Genomic DNA, 25,692 nt, shown 5'->3' on the forward strand with positions numbered 1-25,692 from the left:
CAACTCCGCGTAGTCCAGCGATTCTTATTCTCATGAATATTATATCTCGGCATAAAAAAACCTGTTTCTATTTCTGCGAGCAGAACGTCTCAAGTCAGTCGTCATAGTCCCTACGTACAGTAAACACGATTCGTCGACCAACTGTATTATAATAAAGAAGTACCTTTTCGAATTTCCATATTAAGAAGTATCGAAAATTATTTATAGGACCTTACGGCATGCTATAGTTTTAATTTCGTTAAATAAGGGACACTAGATATCCTATTGAAATAAAAAGAGAAAATTTGTTGTACAGAAATATTATTATTTCTACTGCTTATTTCTTGTTGTATTCAATATTACCTATTCAACGATAGCAGCTCGAATTGTTATTTTGAATTACTAGCAATAATATCCCTAAATAATGAATTTCACAGATACTCCATAACCAATCTACTTCACGTCAGATAGTTTTCATTTAAGATTTTTCCTAATAGCGATTCAAGATGCTCGTACCGGTTTTACAAGTTTCCAATTGAGACGCGCTGATACATACATATATATGTAGTATTGAAATCATTTGCACACAGTCAATCTGTCAGCATTGGATAGTTACGATGATGAACTGTCAATTTCCATGGATCAAATTCAAATCCGTGGAATACTTTGTGCTTTACAAATACGTTTAAACAATAGAATTCGTTTTGTCTCATAAAAAAAGTTTCATACGTTAATTTAATTCTTAGCCTAACGACGACGTATTTATATTTATTTATTTTACCAATTTTTCTGTTATTCAGTACGATCACGCGTCTTTATATGTAACTCTTTTAATTCCAATTACTCGTACTTTTACAGTACGACAGTTGTTAACTGATATTCGTTTTTTTTCTATGTCATGCAAAACCGCCCTAGTCGATCTTCCATTTCGTACTGATCTAATCTCCAGATAAAACGTCACGCACGACACTAGTAAACCGACGAGTAAAAATGAGAATCCAGCACCTAATGGCGTTATAGACAATACCCTAGGGACGCCGTCGTTCTTATCACGTTCCACGAGCACCTCGCGTAGACTCAGGCCAGCTCTGCGACGTACGACGTCTTCAAGATGAAAGATATTCAGTCCGCCTTCCTTGATCCTCAACATTATCTGTTTTAATAATCGACTTTATTATTATTATCACTTTGCAGAGTAATTATGAACAATGGCTGCCATTCGGGACTCACGGTATTTATAGGATGCAAAAGCCACGGTTGAACGGCAAAGCTGGCGTAAAATTGTCCAACTGTTTCCTTCATCACTCGATAGCCCTTGGGGCGCGTGGAGTAATTTTGAAAAAAAATTTAATTCAACTTTTTTTTTTTTTTCCATTACGCTATCGAGGTATTTGATTTATTACCTTGAGGTCCTCGTTGGTTACGTTATCTTCTGGAAAAAATAAGGCACCTACTATACGGCCCACCACGGCGTAATTACCATTCAAAATTTTTTTGTGTCTCGATTCGCTGTCATTTTCGTGCTCGAATCTTTTGGGCAATTCGGCCGCGTATCTGTTCTGAATAAGGAGATACGTGGTATTTAGTGAACTTATGTGTGTACATGTATATTGATTAATTGTCATTTGTATGTTGATTACTGACACTCAGGTCGAAATATTCTTTGAATATTGGAACTGGGCCTTGTCTGCCCCAGGTTAGATTTGCTTCTATAAATTGTTGGAGATTGTCTATCCTGCAATGTTTTTTTTTTTTTTTTTTTATAAATTCATTGGGATTTAAACAAAAATTTATTCTCGTACCTGCCCTCGTATTCTGAACTTGTTAATCTTGCAGCTAAACTGCAACTGTATGCAGATACCAATAGCAGACTGGAAAGTTGCCATAAGTGCATTGGTATACGCACTTCCGTTGTGTTTCTTGGTACCCAAACTCCGGTGAGACGACCGATAAGTTCAGTCACGGTCAGAGCAAAGTGGCGAAATCCTTAAATTCATTGAAATTTCATATTTGGAAATTAATAAAATTTTGTCAAAGTGCCGCACTTACTTTTTGGTGTTTTTGGCTTCACGTTAGCTCTTGTTAACATGTAAATCGTCATGAACAGCAACGACAAAACTATCATTGTCCAAACGAGAGGTGTAAACGGTCTAGTGATTCCCCAAAAGCTGGAAAATCGTCTTGGTCTTGGTACCAAAAATGTTATAAATAATTGGTACCAGGATTCAGTCAAATTGGTAAACAGATAATGATCCTGCTTGAGCCAGATACCAGTAAACGCCATATCGATCTGTGCGGGTTAAACAATTTTTTGTTGTTGAAAATGTCAAAAATTAAAAGAACATTTTCTTCAATAACTCACCTCTTTTCTCACCATCTGACCTATCATCCCTCCGTTCCATGCCGTATCATTAATTTGCCGGCCGTACCTATGCATGTAATTTTTATATACAAATTTTGAAAAAAAAATTCAAATTATACCTATAAGAAAGTGTTGGCTTTCTAATGGTCCATGTAAAATTCAGTCGATCCGCCATCAGCATAAACATTTTCATCTCCACTCCGTCTCTCTCGTGTTCTGCAAAAAAAATTGAAATTTTTTCCTTAATTGTTATTCTATATTAATTTTTTTTTTTTTTTTTTTTTTTTTTTTTTTTTTTTTTTTTTTTTTTTCGAAAGATATGGCGAATGTCAAAGATGCACTAGGTCGATATCTTTTTTTCAGATTAAAGATTTCTGTTCGACCTGACACTGTTTATACGTGCGATAATCAGTAATATTTCCGTGTGACCTTTTTTCTACTGATACAAATCATACATAAATAACTATGTAATTTCGAGGTACTAAACTAAACGCGATGGATATATATATATATATATACACACACACCCATATATATATATAATAAATTGTCTACAATAATCTCGAGTATCCTTTGGGAAGACCCAGCATTGAAGGAAATTTTGGATTTATCATTGGGTAAGTGCTTTAGGCAATTTCTGATTGTCAGCGCACCAATCACGCTATGAAAATTATCTTCATTTACGATCGGACATAATTTTTGTCACGCAATGTTACGCGTCCTTTTACCGTAAACGAACATTAAGCGTGACTTGATGATTTTAATGACCATCGGACGTTATTTTTGTTTAGCAACGTCACATGCCGTTAATCATAAGTTTAAAGTCACCGTGACTCTTGTATTTGATCTTTGTATCACTTTCACGGAAATTCCACAAAGTTGAGAATCATTGAAAATTATACATATATCGGACTCACCGTTATCAGCCAAGTAAAATTCACCTTCTATTTGATTGACTGTTTTGTTTATCGTACGATTTAAATAACACAGAGGCGGCATATAGAAAGCTGCCACTTGCAATTCTCTACCTTTGAAATCAGCCAATCCTCTTCCGTAGATCAAATCTTCGTGTCTGAAAATATTTTTGAAATGTTTAATATACTCATTTTTTTTAAATCGAAAATTGTGTAATTTTTAAAATTCAACTTTTTTTATAATTTTTATTTTGGTCCCACTTACTTCTCGACTCTCAGAAAGTGTCTCTTCTCCAAATAATTTTCCGATAGATGCCAAATGCCGTTGCGGGCGATCAAATTGACGTTGGCGTTTTTGTATATCGATACGTTGAACAGCAAATCGATTTCGGCCAATTCGATATCGACCACGATTAACAATTCCGAGGTGGAGATGGTCGACGGGATTCTGCGTTATGAATAAATGAATTTTTTGATTTTTATTTTTATTTAAAAAAAATATATTTTACTTTTGCAATGGTCTTATCAAAGATTCCGTTGATGAAGACACGAGAAAGTATCCTTGACAGTCAATTATTTTTTTTCTTACAAGATACTGATAAGGATAGTTGTGAACGAATTGCTTAAAAATAGCATCCACTCCTCTGCTCATATCTAAAACAAAAATATGTGTGATTATAAAAAAAAAAGTTTTAAACCAAAATTTTATTTTCGAAATTACACTCACCGCCTAAATAGACGTTACAACATACTGACAGAGGAAAAGACAATTTCAATATAGTTTTATAATTTTCCACAGAAATCCATGGCTTTGTGTTATCAGTAATACTAATATCATTTTTTCCAGTCGACACCATATCAAAAGCAAGTAACAAGATCCATTCGAACTTCATGCTGGGACTGTTATATAATTAAAAAATTTTCAAATCACAATTTCTACACTGTAGATATATCAGCAAAAAAGTGTGGTATTAATTGAATACTGAAAAAAAAAATTCTCAATTAATCCAAAATTCACAATATTTTTTATTCAATTTTAATAATTTTTCAACACTGATATTATAATTGTAAAATATTTGTATCCTGATTCAAAAATCCACCTGCTTCGTTTTCAAGTAGTTAATGCAGACGTACGCGTAATTAAAGTATATTAAAATTTTTAAACTTAAAAAAACGTTTAGGCCGTATGGAACTTTCAATTGAACTTGGAAAACCGACGAGTTTCGTAACGCTGCCAATAAACGTGTAGTCGTTTTACCACTGAGAGAATCGATGTACCCCAGTGTAAGCATAATTCGATATAGATATACACATTACATTAGCTAGTATAGCATATATATATTCCACCGTGGTAGGGCTGCTAAGTAATGTCAACATTAATTCAAGACTTGACATAAGATAAGAAAGTTACAGTTTATTGGACGAATGCGACATTATCCGATGCTCTTCTCAAACTCATTAACGCGGCAAGACTGGCGTAATTACTGTTTCGTTAGAATGGCGTCACCTGGAAAAATTATTTATTTTTCATAATATTTCACCGTAATTGACAGCATTCGCGAACATTCATAGCTGCCATAGCCATCACTGCTTCAGCAAAGTAAGTCAAACCTCATTTATGTAGCTAAAATCTTTTTTTTGTTTTAGAAACCACATTTTTCGTTACAATCATACTTATCGGACTTATCGATAAGTTAGAAAGAAAAAGAGACATTCAATGAACCAACTGTAGTCGAGTTCATTGCAAGTTGAAAACTTTTCTTTTAGCTAGTCCATTGTTATTTTTTATTATTATTAATTTTCTCAACTTGAATGTCATTTTGTTATTTATTTATCTTGTTTGATATACTATCCTCGAGATAACGAAAATTATACAATTTTCAAATTTTCATTTCACTATAATTCAATATTTTCGTAATAGCTTCGCACCTTTCTTTTTCGTGGGTATTATCGAAATTGGGCTTTTTGAAAAATTCAAATTTTTTTACACAGTTATGGCTTCTCAAAATAATTTATTAATATTTACATCGTACGACTTGGACTTATCTGGTATTTATGTACGTACACACATACGTACTGTATATTAATTTAAATATATTCCACATAAAACATTCGGCAAAACATACTTGCTTCTTCTTACTTACTAATTCGCGTAATCGTCAGTGTACACTTTTTGTCTTATCGCAAGATCCTTTGATAACAATAATTTTAATAAACTTACTCCGATTAAGATCTCGCATTTGGATATCAATTTTAACTAATGTCAGCCACCCGTTATCGTGTCAGCTAATCTTTTGCCATTCTCCCTTTCATGATATCATTTTCTTCAAGCCAGCTGATTAATGCTATGCGATAGTTCATTTTCATATTTTTGCACGTCCTACCGATAGCGACGTGTTAATTGAATGAACGAATTAAAAAATTAAAAATTTGCCATCAAATACAGTTACAACGTATAAAATAGCTTTGAACAAAAATAAAAAATTTTTAATGACTACTGACAATAATTATCACACTTATTATAATAATTGGCTATTGATCAGTATAAAAAATCTACATAGAATGAAATTATAATTATTTTTTATTAACAGTTAATATTCGCATCTATCGACAAAGCGTCCTTTCGCGAGCGAAGTACCGATTGCTATTGATAAAGGCTAATCTTTATTACGCGACGACCCCAATATGAAAAATTGCAAGGAAACACGTACATGGTAAAGTGAAGTAAATGTGCAAATGAAGATGAGTGTTTCCATAGTATCGCGAAGATGTATACGAAAATTATGAATTTACGATAAAAAAATTTTGAATTTATCATCATAATAATAATCATAGATAATGAAAATTTCGAAATACATTAATTTTGCATCAGGGTCATTGAGCCGACGAAAAAATGTTTAGGTCGACGAAGCTCAAGAAATTTTAAGAAATCGTGACATCTTATTGCGAGTTACGTAAAGATTTTTTTTTTTTTTTTTTAACAAATGCTCAAATAATACCCCGCCGTAGGGCGTCGTCAGAGGGCAGATTAAAATATTATTTTTTTCTGACAAATCGCTATAAAATTACATGGAAAATTTATGACAGCGACGTCATAGGCATCTAAAATATGTTCAAGGAAGGGGAGACCTATTAGAAATATTTTTAAGCAGCGCCATCTCTCGTGAAAAAATACCAAACGGCCTTTTCTTTGACCATTTATTGCAAAAACAGTTGTATCGAGCTATTACGAATGAGTATAAGACTCGTGTGATTGGTGCTTCAAACTTTACACTCGTGTCTTATACTCGTTCGTACTGGATAGAAAAAAAGCTATTTTCATTAGATCAAGAATGCTTATCTTAATGCGCGAATGATAAAATAGTCTTTGTCTGTTTAATTTGCTTTTTTTGTATTACTCTTTCTCTCTCTCTCTCATACGTGTCTTATTTGTCAGTTTTATCTGTGCGTTTGTATTATTTTCTCTCCCTCCCTCTCTCTCTCTCTCTCTCGCACATTTTCTTCACTCGAATAATATATGTGCTCCTATATCAGTTCTACATGAAATAGTATAGAGTTCACACGCGGTACAATCAACGTTGATTATTCATGAACTCAATTGACTTTTATACACTCGCTGACGCTTTATATAGTAATACATATATTTTGCATTGATATAAACTGCTAACTGCTGTTGTTTATGGATACGTGACAACCTGTAGCATAATCCACAGCTGTATTAATTATCATGACATTTGTACAGACCTAACAGCTATTTTTTGTGCTTTCGTCAAGCGTTAACTCGGTGTATAGTTAACCAGTTCACTAGTGGATCTGAAATCAACGCTTTGTGCCGAGATTGGTGAGATTCAATAATTTCTTATTCTACACGAAAGCTTGTCTATGAGGGGTTTTTGGGTCGCTGGTGACGAATCGAGGATCGAATTTTCAAATTTCAAACTGACGGATTCAACATTGCAGCTTTTAGTGGCTAACTTTGGTATTCGCTCGTGGATACGTATCAGACTTGGTATATGCATGTTTTTTTTCGGTCACAAACTTCAAAATTCGGAATGGGAGGCTGCGGTAGGATTTTACATTCCATTTTATAATGAAATTTTTTAAAATTATTTCATTCTTTTTGTTACTTTTTTTAATCTTTGCATTTTTTAAAATTATTTTCATATTTTTCCGCTTCGAATCGGTGCCAGAAACAAAGTGAAAGGAAACAGGTAAATACTGTTTCTGAGGATTGTGCGCAGGGCCTCATTATGCGTGATACCTTGTTTCAAGAACCATCACGTGTAATCATAAAATTCTTATAATAATTTCTATTCTTCGAAAACTGTTCCAGAATAAAAATCATAAAACAATGTTTGAGGAAGGTAAGCATAAAAAATTTAAAAATGAGACAAAAGCGTAAGAGTTAAAAAAAATTATGAACAAAAAACTTTTTTTTTAAATCGCGCGTAAATTCCTATCGCAGCTTCCACGTGGTGCACCAGTTGATTACGAAAGTAACAGTAACCATAATGGAATACCGTTAGTCACTCGAAGCCGCCATGTTGAATATCCCATTTTGGACATTGAAATTTCGATTCTGGTTTCGAAGTCGGCGATCGAAGAAATATGCACATATCGATCTTCATGTCTATCCGCAATAAAATAACAAGGTTTGCCACCAGAAACTACCATATTGTATTCGCTAAACTGAATATCAAAATTTCGAGTACAGATTCGAAATCAGCGATTCAAAAACCATGGGAATATCAAGTTTCATGAAAATCCGTTAAAAAGTCACAGAGATATTCCTGGTGCTCATATACGAGTCATTGCCAGTAGCGACACCTTTTTTGCGCCCATATATTTTTGAGTCATTACCACTGAACCGGTTAAGAGAGTTTACTTGTTCTTAAAGAAAATGAGGGTGATTACGTTTTTCAAGAGATCCTGTGCGTCCACTAATATTTTTGGTGAGTACGCAAAGTCGTGGAGTTGTGATTTGTGCGTGTGAATTGTTTGTATATCATTGTGACTGCTGCTTGATTTAGGCAGAAAAAACTTTTCCAATGTCGGATTCGTGGGCTTGGGGAACATGGGAGGACACATGGCGCGAAATCTTTTAAAGAAGGTGACAGACGCTGAAAAATTTTTAATTCCATCATACATACAATATCGATATAATCCATGATAGCATTATATAACCGTATCATTGCTCAGGGCTACAAATTGACTGTATACGACGTGAACGAAGTGGCCGTCAAAAGTTTAGTGAAGGCCGGCGCACAGTCTGCTGAGAATTCAGGAAAAATTGCAGTGGACGCAGAAGTCGTAGTTTCCATGTTACCGTCCAATCAGCACGTATTAGATTGTTATACCGGTGAAAATGGAATTTTAAGGTGAGAGTAAAAATTGGAAATAATAACGTTCGATTGACATTACAATTTTAGATTTATTTGATTTATTATTTGGTAATTTTAATATCACACCAGGTTTCTTTATGTTGATTATTTTTCAGTTCAGTCAATAAAAATACACTTCTTATAGACAGTAGCACCATAGATCCATCAGTATCGCAAACGGTAGCAAAGCAGGCTGAACAGAGTGGGGCATTATTTTTGGACAGTCCTGTATCCGGAGGTAAATACGTTTCATTAATTATTTATCCATATGATATTATTCGATAAGTAAACAATAGAGTAATCCATTAATAATATTTCTAGGCGTCAACGCCGCAAGTGCAGGCACTTTGACGTTTATGGTGGGCGGAGTAAAATCCAATTTTGAACGAGCCAAACCGATTTTGGAAGCGATGGGATCCAGAATAGTTTATTGTGGTGATGTAGGTATGGGACAAGCAGCAAAGTTGTGTAACAATATGTTACTGGGAATCAGTATGATTGGCACAGCTGAGACATTTAATCTTGGTAAAAAGTACGTTTCGTTACTCCTCGTTTTGTATATAATATACGAGAACCGCTTAAAAATAAAGCGATACTAAAATATCGATATGTTGGATAAATCTTTTTCAATATCTTTTTTTAGATTGGGTCTTGACCCTCAAGTCTTGGCAGATATCATAAATTCCAGTTCGGGCAGATGCTGGTCGTCCGAACTGTACAATCCAGTTCCTGGCATTCTTCCCAACGTTCCAAGTTCCAATGGTTACAAGGTAAACTGGTTTACACGTACTATATGTAATAAAAAAAGTACTTGCAAATTCAGTATCCATATACTTCGTTCGTAGGGAGGTTTCGGCACGTCTCTCATGGCTAAAGATCTTGGCTTAGCACAAGCAGCAGCCACAAGAATGGAAGCACCGATTCCTTTAGGAGCTCTGGCTCATCAAATCTACAGAACTTTGATTGCTAATGGACAATTCGATAAAGATTTTTCAGTCGTTTATGAATTCCTAAAAGGTCATAGATAAGGGGAAAACAATATGCAGTTACGCAATTTCAGTATACAGTCGACTGCAATTAATAGTGTTCGTAGCCAAAATCACTCTTACCTAGTAAACAATCCTTCTGGAAGCGATGTCCTTAAATTTTTACAATTATGGTGGATATTGTGCATACATTGTTACACCAGTATAGCGTAAAAACGTATGCACGGAAAGGAAACAAGGGAGAACTGAATTGAAGTAAAAGTGCAGTGAAGATTATAGTACAAATTCCTTTTAGTTGAAGGAACTAAGGGAAAGCATGTTCTTACCGAACGTGATCTTAGGAAGAGTCGACTGTATTCACGTATGATACATTTGCTCAATTAGCAATACAGAATCTCTGTATTACCGACGGTAATAATTCAATAAAACAGATACGACAAATACCGACTGCAATGTACTCACCGCAATGGCCCATTCCATTTATCCTCAGTCAATGTCTATACCGACCCTGTGATAACTTTCGTATCAAAACCACATCAAATTGTCAACTATTTTATTAAGACCAATGCATCAATCATTAGACAAAATCTTTGTGTAAAAATCTAAGGAATATTCTTCATATATCTGAATTATTATTCTTTGAAATTTATATTCTAAACAGTGGCATCAAGCTACTGCGCATGTCCTTCAATTGACCAGCGTAGTGAGCAACCATTTCTGTCACTCAGTAAGTTTTTGTGACTAGGAGAGGACGTGAAGGCGGTGCGGCTGGTGCCCGTGGAGCTTTTGTGTTAGTGTTCATTGAGTGGCTTGTGCTCTCACCGAGATAAATTGTGAAATTTTCGCAGTTTTCGTGAGCCGCGAGTGAATAAATGTGTTGCTAGTGCGCGATACGGACGAGACAATAACGATAAAAGACCAGAAAAATGAGTAAGACGTGCGCTCGCTGCGAGAAAACGGTCTACCCGATCGAAGAGCTCAAGTGCCTCGACAAGGTACGTGTTTCGTTCTGAATTTTCCGTAATTTTCATTAACCTCAGATAAATATTATCATATTGTAATAGCTATATCAGAATTTTATTCTATTTATCGTCAGAGAGTATTCGTCTCCCTCTATTATATGGACAACGACTGACTTTTCCCACGCATCATTTAAGATGAATATCGTCATTTCTTTTCACCAGGAATTATTTTGTATTCCTTTTGATTTGTCTGGCGTGATTATTTGCCACGCTTGCGTCAATTTATCTCTGACTATCGTAATATATTTATACTGATGTGACGATAATGCTTTTAACTGTATATCGACTTTGCTGAAATTTCCATCAAACTCACGCGTTCCTGCTTCATGATTTTTTTTACTCGTTTACATGGCTACTTGAGGTTTTATTAATGTACAGCATCATGTCTCGCATGCTCAATCACGATTAAAATATTTCCAACCAAAAAGCCTCTGTAAAAAAATAATTAAATTGCAATATGTCAGGTCTGCCGTTAAAATCACAACTGCCATTTTTTCCATACAAAAAGGCCTACTACGCTAATCAATACAATTCATACAAAGTAACAATCTCTTTCCTCATAATTGTGTTATACCCTTACCAATCATCATAAATATCCATATGAATTATAGTATCCATAAATTGCAAAATGTTTTTAACCGTCATAATTTATTGCACGATGCAGTTTCAATAGCAAACACAAAAATGAAGATATAGGAATGACAAAATTAGATATCCCGTCGTCATATCATTAACGTCTCTCCTTTTCTCTTGCTCTCTCCTCTCTCAGCAAATCCCATTACACTGCAGTCTAAATTCAAGTGAGAACAGAATCATCCTCATGTACTTCGTACACTCGCTACTTATTGCAGCAACGTTATCTTGTCAGCGTGAATAGCGCGAGACTACAAAGACGTTTCGTTAAAGAGAAGAGAAGACACAGGATTATAGCGAGACGTCTAAAGTTACTGAGCCAACGGCGTAAAGTCGAATTGACACGCACAAAGAACAATTAAAGGCGGATTCAAGTAACGGAACAAGAAGTCACGAACTGCTGCGACTTCTGCTTCTCATCATTCTAGCTTATCTCTATAATTCCTTTATCAGTTAATTCTTTTCTCATGAGACTTCCAGATATACCTTTTATAACATAATAAACTCATTCAAGTACATTGTACCGCTTAGCACCACTGAGTATAACTATGTATATGCCTCTAGACTCTAGGTATACCTAATAGTGTACTGTACATATATAGTTATATTCGCGTGGGTCTTTCTTATACAGTTATACCTTATGGCAGGTGGGCTGCGCCGGTAGATTCCTGCCTGTTGCTTCTGTTATTCGAGAAATCGACCCACTCGCTTTACTCGAGTCTCATATTAAGGATAATTTACGTTTATTCCATCAATAGTCTCCTCAGATTGTAACACTGTAATTCAATTTCATACGGGGGATAATCTGTGAGTATTCATTTCTACGTAACGTTTAACTAAGGATACATTGATTAACGAAGATCTTTTCATCTCCTCTAATTTTAACGAGATTTATCTATAGACTTTGATGCTACCGTTGATACTTGTCGAACATGTTAAACGGTCGTACTCGTTACGTGAACTTGTGTAAACGAAAAGTCGTTTGTACAAACAAGCAAAGCCAAGTGGGTGCTCTTTACGGTTTGTTTGGTCCATTGGTATTGGGGGAATCCCATGGGATTCTTTACAGTGTTATATTTTTAAATTCCCCGCAATCACCAGTCTCAATTATTTTTATTACTATCTCTTGGGACTTTTTTTTTTCTTACGTTCAGCTTCTCGGCAAGCGCAAAGATTCTTGCGCACACATTATATAGTACATTCATACAGGAAACTGCGTGATAAGGCATCGATAAGGCATCTTTTAAAAATTCGCCAAAAACTCGGTTAACGAGTATAAAATTATTTGGTCTTTAATTTGCATATTTTTAATTAATATAACTACCTAATTTGCATATAAACATTTTTAAGTCTAAATTGGATTAGTTAATTCTTATATTTAGGCCTTTTTGCTTCATTCTTATCAGACGCAACGGATAACGTTAATCAATGACGCATCGCGACGCTTCACACGCCGATCCTTTTTTTTCTCTAATTCCACATATACTCGGTACGCACGTGACTCATATTTTGCATACTTATTTCACTAGGGATAATTTACCATGCGGCTAATTGATGTCAGCCGTACCTGCCCATTAAGTGTGCTCCGCAAGTATCACAGGGGAGAGCAGACTGAAAGAAATTTTTAACCTGCCGAATATCATAGTTTATCGTTAAATTATACGTGACACTTTTTACGTCCTACGTATCCTATAGGTATTTTGATACATAGAGAAATTAACTATGCCATGGGTTTTCGATAAATACCGAATAATAATAACTTTCGACCATAATGACAGTTATACTTATTGAAATTTAAGTAATTCCTCCCACGGATCATTAAATTCCTAATATTTGACCTCTTTCTACTTCCATAGATTCTCTCTCTCTATATATATCCCTCCCTCTGTGAATTAATTTATTTTTGCATTTCTTTAATTCTTTTTCACTCTTATTACCACGACAATACCTTATCGTTTCCTCGCTCAATGTACATCGGGTTTTGTCCCTGTTGCCAGTGCGAACTTTCACTCTCAATGACAATGCCAACTTCATGGCGATTAGATTAGAACGCGACTCTAACCTTAATTCAGCGCGTTCAACGTGCCAGACTTAGGTGTGCAGGATAGATACGTGACTTAATAGGCCACTGGCTGAAGGATTGGACGGTGTAATTGTTGAAAGTACAGCATACTTTTTTTGTCCCCTTTCTTTTTCTTCGTACGGATATTTTTTTTACTCAAGCGCATTCCTCCTCGATGGAAAGTTCGAGGACAGAGGGAGGTGTCGAGCGGAGTTTCTGTTTTCGGATTGTATTTTTGTACGGTAAGTGCGGCAGCCGAAAAACAGTAGAAAGTCACTGCCACGGCGCATTCCATTATCTATAAATACCTCTATTGCTCCTGGAGTACGTAACACTTGTCCAAGTATGGAGATATCGATTTATCTATCAGAATTAATTCAAATCATTAGGGATATCCCTGATAAAAATTTGCTTATTATATTTCTTTATTTACTTATTAAAAAGCGACACGAGCATTGGGCATTATTATATAACCTCTCGTAAGTCTTTTTTATCAATCGTATCCCATATATGTGTAATATGCTGTACCTTGAAATCGTCTAGATAAAACTTTTGACGTTGGCAACACATTCGAGCATTTATTCCGACCGCGCCAATTCATTAAAACCCTTTATCAAGCGTACACTCAATTTATACGTTATAATTGAAAGTTGGGAAAGGACGAAATAAATGATGAAGAAATTGAAAAAGTATTTTTTTTTAATACGTAACTCGTGGAAATTCGTGGGAAATGGATTGCTATGGTTACAATGGGAATGCGGAAGGAGGGGGGGCATGCACAGTGTCCACGCAGCTGTCTGTGAGAATCGAATGTCGTAATTTTGCCTAATAGTTAAGGGAACAGAGAGATACTCATTTTCGCACGTGTTTCTCTCTCTCTCTCTCTCTCTCTCTCTCTCTCTCTCTCTCTCTCTCTCTCTCTCTCATTCGGTCCTGAAATCCATTTCTCTCGCTCTTCATACTTTCAAATATTCTTTGTAACGTCATTCTACCTGTTATGGTTTTGTTTAGCAGTCAAACTATACGTAGCGTGAACCGGGATTTGAATTACGAAATACATTCGAAAGGATATCTTCCTCGTAAGAAATAGCGACGAAGAGTCGCAGGGTAGACCCTGTGGGTTTATTGGATGAAATGATTGGCCACAGCAAGATTGTGGTTTATAACTGTTACCCAAATAGGCGTTGACGTTAACCGCGAGACTGAGCGGTAGGACCGATGAGCTTAAAAGGGACATTTTGCTCCCTTGTATTTATAGTGAAAATCCGCCGGCCAGCGGGGTATGGAATCAGTGGGTGGAATCGTGACGTGGCAAAGGTTACGCGTGCTGTACTTTGGCATTTGCTAGGAGGAGGATTTCAAGGTCTGGATGAGTCAGGATTAGTTAAGGGATGTGAATTTTTCATTAGCCTGGCTATAGGTCGTGATTGCGAAATGCTCGCTGCTGCTTTGGGGAAGCGTGCTTCGCAATGTGGCGTATGGGCATAACACTGGCTTTATTACGTTTTCCATAAGCTGCAGTATTCGTATATTTAGGCAGTCAGTAGCAATAAAAGCAACGAAGCACGGTATCGTCAAAATCACATTGTGATAACGATGACCTTGAATAGTATGAAAATATACAAAAATACGTTACGCGTTATGTTATTTATTATCTATCAAGATTTTTATGACCTAGTCTTTTATTCAATATTTACTTTTATGTACCAAATAAAGTGTCGCGCACGACAAATACACCTTTGCGAATGCATGTATGTACGTATATAATATCTTTACCTATTGAACTGAGCAGCTATCTTATCAGGTTATTATCGGATAGGCATATTTATGCTTGCAACTGATATATCCAGACTTTTTGATTAAAAAAATATCGCTAATCAATGCTAAGTTATTTTATATTGTTTTATTTCTTTTCGTGAACTTCCGTTTTATATCTCTTTTCTTCTTTTATTGTTACAGACATGGCACAAGCAGTGCTTCAAGTGTCAAGGATGCGGAATGACGTTGAACATGCGGACCTACAAAGGTTTCAACAAACAGCCATACTGCGAGGCGTAAGTCTAACTTGGATATTACGTTTCGTTCTTGACGCAAGAAACGGCTAATCAGCCGAGCGTCCATTCCTATTGGTTTCAAGTACATTCGAGCTCCTTAAATTTATCAGTTCAACCTGCCACCTTGTAGCTCCAAAACTTTGATTTTCTTACTGAACCTTGTTCTTGTCGCCTGTTGAGATACGTGTCCCAGTTATCCGCAGCTGTGTCATCCTACGAGATGTTGACACAGTCAAAGAAAAATCAGGAATCAATACGTCACGAGTTACTCGTATCTGCATACGTTCAACGCGTTTTGAACTGTGAGTGTTTTACCTCGATTTAAAAAAAAAAATCCTTATCAATGGTTGGCGTACTTACACGGGGTATGCTGAGAATTTCGTCGAGGTCAAACGTAGTCCGTAGTCTCAAATTGTGGTTGGAAAATTAACGGAGTGACTTGTCTTTTTTTTTTTTAAACAATTTTCACTCTTTTTTTTTTCTTTTCTTTAACACGAATCCCCGAATGGTTTAGGATATCTTGAACGTGCATGCAGGGAATTAACGTCGTCCGGTTGCACCGTGAGATTAACCTTTACGTCACGGTTAATTTCTGTGCCCTGGACGTATATTAATGCGTCGCTCTCGTGTATCGCGAGACACGCGCACGGAGCGCCGAGGGGACGGTGCTTAAAGTCTTCTAGCACTGTCCTGTGATGAGCTCCTGACAATTCGAAAAAAAATTACAACATTTTTTTATTTCGCATGCTCAGAACGTATTGGCTGGAATGTGCCGTTACGTCGTTCTAACGCGTATGGTGTATCCGCACGTGCTTTTGTGTCTTCCGCAATGCCGTGCATTAAGAGCACAAGAAATCCTTACTTATTCGCATTTAGGATAAGGTTCGTTAGGATTATACGTCGTATCGTTAAATCCTTAGTGCGAAATGCGAAACGACGTTTCCTTACTTGGGAAGGACTTGTGCAATGTAAAAATTGTACACTGAATTCCGTTCATGAAAATTTCACATGGATATTACGTGTACGATAATCGCAGTCATTATTTATTATCATTATTACTGTTATCGGACATAAATCGTGCGCTCGTTACAAATAGCTTTTTCTTATGTTGAACTGCTAAATTTCTTGATATATTGCATATAAATGACCTAAAACTTGTATGGTACAGCACGATTATACAAGTATGACAGTAGTAATACACACGTGTAAACTCGGTATGTACTAATTCAGCGACAAGGCACACCATCCGAACACGTGTGGGACTCATTCAGCCATTCAACTTTGTTTTCCCTTCTGGAATCTACTGTCCTGTTCATTCGTTATGTATCCGACGTACGTCTCTCTTTTTCTTTCACTGTAATACACAAGCCTAATCCATTACATAGCTGTTCCTACTCGCGTCTCTCCCATTCTGTCTCTCGCGACGAAATTTTAATGGTTCAAGAGACGCCTAACGTCCCTGCGTTACCAACGCCCCCCATATTGGACTCACTGCTAGTCAGCAGTGACTCATTCGTTCACTTCCTTCTGCTGCGTCCTCCGCAAGAGGAACCGCCGTATCACTTGGAAACGAGTGTCGCCATTTTTTAATTTTAACAATAAAATCGCTTTTGTCACAGTCGGGAATTGAACGATAAAATTTTTTTTTACCTTTTGGATTTCTTTTTTATTCCACTGAAATGTGTAACAGGATTTACCTTATAACTGGATTTTCCGATGCTTTCACTTTGTGACGTAGGTCGTTTTTATTATTCGTCGACCTTATTTTTTTTTTCCTTTTTTCGTTGTCTGGTGGTATTAATATTTAGGAGCACAATACCGTACCGTTGACGATTTACCGTATTGAAGTTGGCTGCAAGTCGACCTTGCCCGCGTATACCTGCTTAGTGCTTCGGCAGACGGTTGTCCTTCGAGGAAATTGCGAGAAACAATATTGCGGGCCGCGTGGATAAGAAAGAGACAAAGTTGTGTTATTGTGAGGCGGCGGGCGCGAGAGGGAGAAGAGAGGGAGTGAGTGAGAAGTGCAGGGAATTACAAATTCCATAACGAGTATCGAGAAATACCGTGTTAATTTCCTTGTGCTAAATATAACTATAAACCGTTGTATTGTTTTTCTATTTGCTTTTTTGTCCTCTCTACGATTTCTTGTACTTACACGTACCGCCGTCTGCTGCCACAGCTAGTCTGTGGGGAGGAAGCCGATTGGAAATGAAGACGGAGAGTCCAACGTGTGCTCGATGCTCGTCGACAGGCTCAAACTTGCGCGACACGCGACGTTCCGCGAGTTTACAAGCGTCTGAGTTTATTGCCTCTCGTAACGACGCTACTGTAATTAGTAGCCGAGGCATGACGTTCTGATGATTGCCGATGACGTGTCACTTCCGTTATTCTTTTTGGGTTTAATTGTGCCTCCTGAAATTTATAGCGGCGGTTTGTTGTAGTTCATGGGTGTTTTTAGGGCGTTTTTGTTTTCTGAGATTTTTTTTTATCTCGGTTGGCAACCATCTCATAGTCTTTGACCAACTAACTGCGGTGTATTGGCTTTCAAGAAATTACCAACAGGAAGTCAAGCGCGTCAGCCATTGAGTGATATTCAAGTTGAGCTATGCGTAATTCGATCAGTCGCGCGTGGCATCGTGCGATCTTTATTATACGTTGATATCTATTTGTAACACGTGTGTGCATTTATTTGCAAATATTAAAAGTTTTCGCTTAGTGTGCACATTTTTTTTTTCTTTTTTTTTTCAGCTCGTTTTCTTGGCCAATTTGAGCTTTTGCGATTTTTTAGGTTATGCCATGACGATCTTTACTGTATTCGAGGTACGTAACGAAGACGGTCAATAAAAAAATTCGCTTGGAAAACCGTTACTTCGAGGATATAGAGAATTATTTAAATTAATTTGAATTTTTAAAATTTTACTACGATCGATGCCAATGACGATTGCAGCTAATTTACTTGTATTTCTGATAACTAGCGAGCGCTTGGCAACTGATCGATTAAACGGTGAAATTAATGTGGAAATCCGGGAGAAAACGGTTCGCGAGGCGCGCGACATCTGTCCATGCGCATCGGCTAGGAACATTGACGTCGTCTACGTTTGAATTAAAAAAACATACTCGGAACTTCTTTCCCTGAAGGTCTAGTCATAATGAAACCAGCGAATGATATAGCAGGTTGTACTATGACTCTTGTGACTAACTTCACTTTTATCCTTTCTTTGTTCTTCGCAGTTTTGAATTTCCCGCTTTACGGCGACACTAGAAACGTCATTAAGTCAAATCTCACTGCACTTTTATTGATTTTATTATCTCAATCAATTCCTTGAAATAATCAGACAATCAAATATTGAAAATATAATTATAAATTAATCGATTTGACGTTTCTTGATAACGCGCTATAATCCCATCCGCCACATTGCGAAGCACGCTTCCCCAAAGCAACAGCGAGCATTTCGCAATCACGACCTATAGCCAGGCTAATGAAAAATTCACATCCCTTAACTAATCCTGACTCATCCAGACCTTGAAATCCTCCTCCTAGCAAATGCCAAAGTACAGCACGCGTAACCTTTGCCACGTCACGATTCCACCCACTGATTCCATACCCCGCTGGCCGGCGGATTTTCACTATAAATACAAGGGAGCAAAATGTCCCTTTTAAGCTCATCGGTCCTACCGCTCAGTCTCGCGGTTAACGTCAACGCCTATTTGGGTAACAGTTATAAACCACAATCTTGCTGTGGCCAATCATCTCATCCAATAAACCCACCGGGTCTACCCTGCGACTCTTCGTCGCTATTTCGTACGAGGAAGATATCCTTCCGAATGTATTTCGAAATTCAAATCCCGGGCCTGGGCTCACGCTACCTATAGCTTGACTACTAACCAAACTGTATCTAGTACACTCACCGCTGGCATTAGTCTTCCGTTGCAACGTCCGGAAATTTAATTACGAATTACTACCCACCACAAAACCTCTGCGCCTTAGTCACGAGCGACGGATGCGCATATCTATTCAAATCGGGATATTTGTAGTTCTCGTAGTTTAACCGGAAATAGGTCAAACCTCGTGAGTATACACCGATCCCTCTTCCGTTCTGTTGAAATTCGAAAAGATGCCAATGTTACAACAGTCGGGGTACTGTCTGGTCGGTGCATTTAAATAATTTCGTTGCAGCGCCAATACAAGGGGTGCTCGTTTCGCCGTGACGTCATCGACGTGTTTACGGCTTATCGACCTTGTCCCAGAAATAATACATTCTCCAGTTAGTCTGTTTTTTTTTCCCCTTTTATTTTACTTACATCTTTAGTCATATCCTTTTTTTAGCGTGATTGTTATACCGATGCGACACCTTTCATAAGTTATCCCGACGCTGCAACGCATCTGAGAACTACAGTCAGGATCGTGTCCCGGTGACGAATGCATTTCTCTGACCGGTATTCGTACTCGGTTCGCTATAAGTGTTGCTTCGTGCTATTACGCTCGATCTTTCTTTTCTCTTTTTATTTCAAGAGATCGTACGATCCTTCGGCTCAAGCCAAAGCCGCCAGATCATTATTGGATATGCTCATTTCGAGCCTGACTTTCATGGGTTTCTCTACTTAGAAACGTCAATCGTGACGACGGCATGCCAACCCGAAGCCATATGCATTTTGCGCATATGCATTTTACTCCTAGAAATCATTACAAGATTATTCGTTATTATCGTTATTACTTTTATGCGGTATTATCATTCAGGGTTCGAAATCCGGGTGCGTTTGAAATACCGATAGATCGTCATAGATCTATATGGATCTATTGGCTGATCCGAAGTCACGTGTACGTAATCGTTTGGCTACATAAAGCTAATCTCTACTTCGGGCTTCACCCACGTTCCAGCCAATGATAGTGACGGTAAGTCCCAACTTTCTGGGACCGTTAAGGACTCTGGATCCGATCATTTAAATCCATGAGGCAATACAGCTCTGGGCCACCTCTGAGTACAATGCAAATTAACCTGCGTTTATTCTGGCATTGGATTAGTTAAAGGCTTTGGATTTCATTTAACAAATACTGGCACCCCTTTCAGTCTCTGGTCCATGATGCTGTTCGTTGAGGATTTTTTTCTCCCCATTATCTCACAACGATCGTATTTATTAGCACAGAGAAACGGACTTCTGTAAACATTTTTTTTTACACCCATCACTTCTCCATTGTCTCATTCTGGTCCATTTCCTTGTCATCTGCCTCTCGCATCGTCCGATTATTTAATCGGGCACGTCACGTGCATCGTGGGATGCTTCGATGGTTAGGAAGGGCTCGGCCTAATCTAGATGTCTAGACGTAACAGCGAGCGCACCTATTCTTGTTGTCTTTTTTTTTTTTTCTTCTTTTTAATCAGTAGACATCTGTACTCTCGCCGTTACGGCATATAATTGACACAGTATTTCAGTATACGGCGGCGCTCGATCTCTTACATAATCCGTGACACAATGCCTGGGTGAGACCAGGGCCGTATATGGAAAAGGAACTCATGACACACATATCTCGATTACAACTCGACGCGTATGTTGTTAAGTTCTTACCTTACCGTATTATTCGAGTCGAGATACCGCACACCGGTTACCTACTTTTAATGCCAATGCCGATGACGATATGCGTATAGTACGTATATACGTATATGATCATTGCCGGGGTATGAAATCGTTACTTTGATTTTATTAAATCCACCCGATCGGTAAGGTAGAGCACGTTAGTACCGACTATTCGTTAATACATACTTTCGTCGTATGGCCTTCCGTTCTCGACTTTTCTGTAGATTTTTTTTTGAATATTCACTTACGTGATATTTATTTAACTCGTGGTTGTGTGTTGATTGACTTTAAAAAAATTCAATAATTTTTTGTTCATTCTCTTCAGGCACATACCTAAAGCAAAAGCTACGACAATGGCCGAGACGCCGGAACTCAAACGCATTGCCGAGAACACGAAGATACAGAGTAACGTGAAGTATCATGCGGAATTTGAAAAGGCGAAAGGCAAATTTACCCAGGTAGCCGACGATCCGGAGACACTTAGAATAAAGCAGAACAGCAAGATCATCTCGAACGTCGTTTATCACGGGGAATTACAGAAGAAGGCCATAATGGAGCAGAAGAGAACGATGACCGGTGAAAATGGGAAACAAATCGGTAATTATATAAACGATTTCTTGTATAAATCGTTGGATCCTTATTACGCATATCTCACGCGATAATGCTTTCGTTTGTGTCGCGAAAAACGAGCTTGCAATTTTCTTTGTCACGTGAAACGACCTGTACACCGCTAATGTACGCATATCGCTTCTGATGTGGGATTGAAAAACGATTCTTTAAAACCCAACGTTCGCCAGTGTTACTTTCAGCGAAACGTAAATTGCGTGTTATCGCTGTCATTATATTTTCGTATTTGCGTTTAAAGCCATCACGTAAAAGTATCTATGAAAATTTCATGAGTTTTATTACTGCATGGGACACTGGACGGATACCAGTGTCTAATGACTTATCGTCGTTATTCTTATTCTGTCCTGTACCTCGATGACAGCCAGTTGCTATCCTCTATTATGTAGAATGTGTAGAGTACACCGACGGTACTGTCACACCGACGCTTGGCATCAATGCGAATCCACCACCGGCGCGAACGGCAAATTCACCAGTACCACCAGTACAGAGGGCACCAGGAAGGATTGCAGATTATGATCCGCTTAACGAAGCGAGGCCAAGTCCTTATTCTGCCAGACAGGCAGCCACCACTGTCATTTATACCAGTGATAAGGGAGCAGGTAGGTTCATTGCGGTTTTGTAGGTCGTTAAAAAATTGTGCACGTTGTAACGACCCTTTGGGGGGGGAATATGTTTTAGCCGATGCCTAGAGGTCAGTTGGACTATTGGATAATTACTCGTAGAGGAATTTAGATGAAAGATTTAGTCATCATGTGAATTTTAAGCTTTTTTCATGAACCAGTAATCGTTTTTTGCTTTTGTATCTTGTATTGGATTGTTTTGCTGATTTTATTGTCGTGCAATGCGTTTACGTTCATTTTGTTCGGTTTCTTTGATTCACTTGAGTTTTCGTATCTTAGGTACTCGAAAGGGAGAGGTACAAATTATTGTGAATTATTTTGGAGTTTTCATGTTTTTTTTTTTTTTTTTTTAGTGACGAATCCTCCTACGCGGAAAATCGGCTCTGTCGCTGACATCGACCCTGTCAATGAGTATTATGGATCATTGACACCTGCCACGAATAATAATCACGTTCCTCAACATCAACCGCCGCCACCACCGCCGCCAGCGAACACAGGGGTACGTTTCTTCTTTTGTATAATTTATTGTAGACTTTGTCATTGGCACATTGTCAGATATTGTGATGACTGTTGGGCACTTAATATGTGTTGAATATTTCTCAATGTATTTTGCGTGATTGCAGATCTTTTTTTGTTGTTGTACGACTTGTCCTCCAGACTTCGCGATATCATTTCTTCATTGTCATGTCACGAGGATAACGATGTTCAATAGTATTTAGTAAAAACAACCGATTAGGTGTCATTTGATTTTGGAGCCTTCGACGCGGTATATCATTGAAATAATGATTTTTTGGAAAGTTGCAATAAAAATATATCTTCGTTTGAATTAAACCCAAACCAAATTATCTTTCACTACAGCGCGTGTATCGGGCGATGTACGACTACGAAGCTCAGGATCACGACGAGGTTAGCTTTTGCGACGGGGACCTCATCATCAATTGTACAGCCATCGACGAAGGCTGGATGACCGGGCTGGTGCAACGTACTGGATGCCAAGGAATGTTACCAGCGAATTACGTGGAACCAGCTCAGATTTAAGTGAAGACACAAGAACGAAATGGTGGAATCGACGCTATAATCATCTACCATCTAGAAATCAAGATTATCGGTTAGAATCTTACGCCAGCTGGTAGATACGAGAATTCGGAACGAACGAGGAAAATGGGAAACGCACTCGAGTCATTGAAAAACAGCTACTCGGCCTTCTTCTCTTTTTGACGAATTTTCCAATGTTACCGTTATCACAGAGAAATCACAGTCAACATTCATGAAGGCCTTTACAGCCTTGTTACTTGTTGTGTGGAATTGAATGGTCGAACAATGGGCTGACAGGAGATGCAGGAGAGATGAGTTTTGTGTTATCCCCTTTTATGAGGTCTTCCAAGGCAAGTGCCTGAGTAATATACAATTGCATTTAAGGAAGCAAGTAATGACTGAATTTATAATTCCGTAAGTTGGGACCAAACTCAATATTTTTCTATGACCAGTGAGTAGGGGGGAAATGTGTAAAAAAAAAAGGAGATAATGCCTTTTTGCATTGTCATGGGAACGCAAGTCTGCGATAATATACATATAAGGGAAAAAAAAACTGTTCATATGTATCGTTGTTATACGTTTTCCCCATTCACTCTGAATGCGTGTCTTCTATGTTACAGTGTTTTTTTCTTTTCTTTTTCGTTCTGCGTAAGTTTCACTGTCTTTGATATTCTCGTTAGACATTCTGGAAATACATGTGTTTCATGGCCTTCATATGGCTAACATCCAATTTATTCTTCGCAGGATTCCGCTGGTTCCTCTGTATTTTTTTTTAACTTTTTGTCTTCGTGGGCTTTTAATTGGAATAGGCCCTGTAATACCTATCTGAAAATTTTTGTTTTCTCGCGGGATAGTATTTTTACCTTGTAAGTGATCGTAACGATTAATGTGTTTTCGTTGTTCGAACTGAAAGCCTATATTTGTATTTTCATAAGGAAAATATTTGTTTTTAATGACAATGAAGGACAATCTAGTTGAAATAATGGAAACTGTAATATTGTTAATACGAATGATATCGTTACACTTGCCTTTTAACTTGAAAAACACGAGGATAATCATTGGGAAACGTTACTACTGATTTTAACCAATTAATTTCATTAACCAACATTTACTATTTAGCTGTTAAGTGTTGTCACAGGCGAAAACTGAAAGAATTACAGGCTTTGGATTTTCTTTGAAATTTACTGGAGCAATTTTGAAGAAAGAGTGTGCACGTATTTTTAAGAATTGAATGAGATTAATGCACAGACGAGCCCGGTAATAGTATTAAATACTTTCTTGAAGTAGTATACTTCATGTTTTTTTAAATCCATTGCGCTTTGTAATAGAAGTTACAAAATTTGTTTGCAATAGTTCACGCAAGTCAAATCTATAATTCAAACATTTTTAAGAACAATTCATGATTTATATCCTATTAGGCCAATGTATGTTTTTGTTAAATACATTAATTTAAAAAATGCATTTTTATATACACAGACAAATTTTAAGGGAAATGAAAATGTTGATGACATCCATATCAAATACATTCCAATGTATTATACATTCTACACTCGTCTGCTTTCCTTATATAATATTGTTTGAGGTCAATTTAAAGATTTTTTTTCAAATATTCTGATACACCAAACATGGTCGAAAATTATGTGAAATTATATGCATTGTCAACGTCATATACATATATTAGTCGATCAACAACGTAATGTCAAAAAGTGATAAACACTTCGTGGTAAAAGCACAGGCAACGCTGTTCGACTTCATGATAATGAAGAGAATATTTTTTGAAGTATGTTACTGAGACCATTTTTGTAATTATTAAGTCACTGATAAGGAAGTTTACAATTACAATTGGAACATACAGAAATATATGTTAGCGTTGTGTTTAGACAGATAATATTATATTATGATATAAAATCATAAATAATAAATATGTATGTTATGTAAATGATACTTGTTCGTCTTTTTCTTTTTCGTTCTAGCTCAGCATTGTCATACAAAAGAGTGGAATATGTAATTTGCAATCATCTCATAGTGGCATATATATATCATTAAACTATAATTGCAACGTCACATCCTCTCTGCTGTATCGAGTACAGGGTGTATTGATCATCTGTCCATTATGTCATCGATTACATAATTAATTTTTGATACCAACCAACCTGAGAGGTATCCTTATTTAAATAATATCAAGTAAACGAATTTCTTATAAAAATTGGGTAATTGTGGCACTATACATATTTGTGGGCAACTTTCATTGTCATTCTCTTCACTCATATCACATTGCATTCTACCTAATCAACTTTTTTTCAAATAATCAATGCCAATTTATTTGTTTGAAATATATTTCTTAACAGTCAATATAATTTGATGCTTGTCATGCTTTAAGCTTGATAAATCATTGCTGTTGGGTCAGCGACACACAAATAAATCAAATGTGTCAAAGGAAGTG

The 25,692-nt window shown here is 37.1% G+C and overlaps 3 protein-coding genes across 8 annotated transcripts; 2 read left to right on the forward strand and 1 right to left on the reverse strand.

The window, feature by feature from the left end:
* Positions 1-263: 263 nt before the first annotated feature.
* On the reverse strand, positions 264-4,848 carry LOC107273561 (probable glutamate receptor). Its single transcript, XM_015751903.2, has 13 exons — positions 4,356-4,848; positions 3,983-4,237; positions 3,765-3,909; positions 3,521-3,703; positions 3,259-3,413; positions 2,461-2,557; positions 2,342-2,408; positions 2,029-2,269; positions 1,782-1,965; positions 1,624-1,714; positions 1,383-1,538; positions 1,210-1,293; positions 264-1,132 (listed from the first exon to the last, which is right to left on the reverse strand). The coding sequence occupies exons 2-13, from the start codon at positions 4,146-4,148 to the stop codon at positions 785-787; spliced, it is 1,917 nt and encodes a 638-aa protein (XP_015607389.1). The 5' UTR covers positions 4,149-4,237; positions 4,356-4,848; the 3' UTR covers positions 264-784.
* A 1,845-nt stretch (positions 4,849-6,693) lies between these two features.
* Positions 6,694-10,522, forward strand: LOC107273564 (3-hydroxyisobutyrate dehydrogenase, mitochondrial). 4 transcript variants are annotated; one of them, XM_015751912.2, is made up of 8 exons: positions 6,694-7,096; positions 7,970-8,207; positions 8,286-8,365; positions 8,455-8,633; positions 8,753-8,874; positions 8,958-9,168; positions 9,280-9,406; positions 9,482-10,522. In XM_015751912.2, the coding sequence occupies exons 2-8, from the start codon at positions 8,156-8,158 to the stop codon at positions 9,662-9,664; spliced, it is 954 nt and encodes a 317-aa protein (XP_015607398.1). In that variant the 5' UTR covers positions 6,694-7,096; positions 7,970-8,155; the 3' UTR covers positions 9,665-10,522. The 4 variants fall into 4 exon arrangements, with proteins under 4 accessions (XP_015607398.1, XP_015607401.1, XP_015607396.1 ...); XM_015751915.2 differs by having other exon boundaries at positions 8,032-8,207; XM_015751910.2 differs by having other exon boundaries at positions 6,697-7,096; positions 8,153-8,207.
* LOC107273563 (LIM and SH3 domain protein Lasp) lies at positions 10,404-23,720 on the forward strand. Of its 3 annotated transcripts, none has more exons than XM_015751907.2 (6): positions 10,404-10,617; positions 15,299-15,393; positions 21,293-21,564; positions 21,981-22,193; positions 22,568-22,713; positions 23,073-23,720. In XM_015751907.2, exons 1-6 carry the CDS (start codon positions 10,549-10,551, stop codon positions 23,250-23,252), a joined length of 975 nt encoding a protein of 324 aa, XP_015607393.1. In that variant the 5' UTR covers positions 10,404-10,548; the 3' UTR covers positions 23,253-23,720. The 3 variants fall into 3 exon arrangements, with proteins under 3 accessions (XP_015607393.1, XP_024946666.1, XP_015607394.1); XM_025090898.1 differs by having other exon boundaries at positions 21,990-22,193; XM_015751908.2 differs by lacking the exon at positions 21,981-22,193.
* Positions 23,721-25,692: the final 1,972 nt, after the last annotated feature.

This window comes from Cephus cinctus, unplaced genomic scaffold (assembly GCF_000341935.2).
Source record: "Cephus cinctus unplaced genomic scaffold, Ccin1 Ccin1_scaffold1719, whole genome shotgun sequence".
Classification (NCBI taxonomy): Eukaryota; Metazoa; Arthropoda; class Insecta; order Hymenoptera; family Cephidae; genus Cephus; species Cephus cinctus.

Bases quoted from the DNA above. Each gene is read 5' to 3' on its own strand.
- LOC107273564 (XM_015751912.2), top strand. From the start codon at position 8,156: ATGAGGGTGATTACGTTTTTCAAGAGATCCTGTGCGTCCACTAATATT. The intron at 8,875-8,957 runs GTAAATACGTTT...TAATATTTCTAG, and splicing joins GGACAGTCCTGTATCCGGAG to GCGTCAACGCCGCAAGTGCA. The intron at 9,169-9,279 runs GTACGTTTCGTT...ATCTTTTTTTAG, and splicing joins ACATTTAATCTTGGTAAAAA to ATTGGGTCTTGACCCTCAAG.
- LOC107273561 (XM_015751903.2), bottom strand. From the start codon at position 4,148: ATGAAGTTCGAATGGATCTTGTTACTTGCTTTTGATATGGTGTCGACT. The intron at 3,910-3,982 runs GTGAGTGTAATT...TTTTTGTTTTAG, and splicing joins TTGTAACGTCTATTTAGGCG to ATATGAGCAGAGGAGTGGAT. The intron at 2,558-3,258 runs GTGAGTCCGATA...TTTTTTTTGCAG, and splicing joins ATTTTACTTGGCTGATAACG to AACACGAGAGAGACGGAGTG.
- LOC107273563 (XM_015751907.2), top strand. From the start codon at position 10,549: ATGAGTAAGACGTGCGCTCGCTGCGAGAAAACGGTCTACCCGATCGAA. The intron at 10,618-15,298 runs GTACGTGTTTCG...TTATTGTTACAG, and splicing joins AGCTCAAGTGCCTCGACAAG to ACATGGCACAAGCAGTGCTT. The intron at 21,565-21,980 runs GTAATTATATAA...TCTATTATGTAG, and splicing joins TGAAAATGGGAAACAAATCG to AATGTGTAGAGTACACCGAC.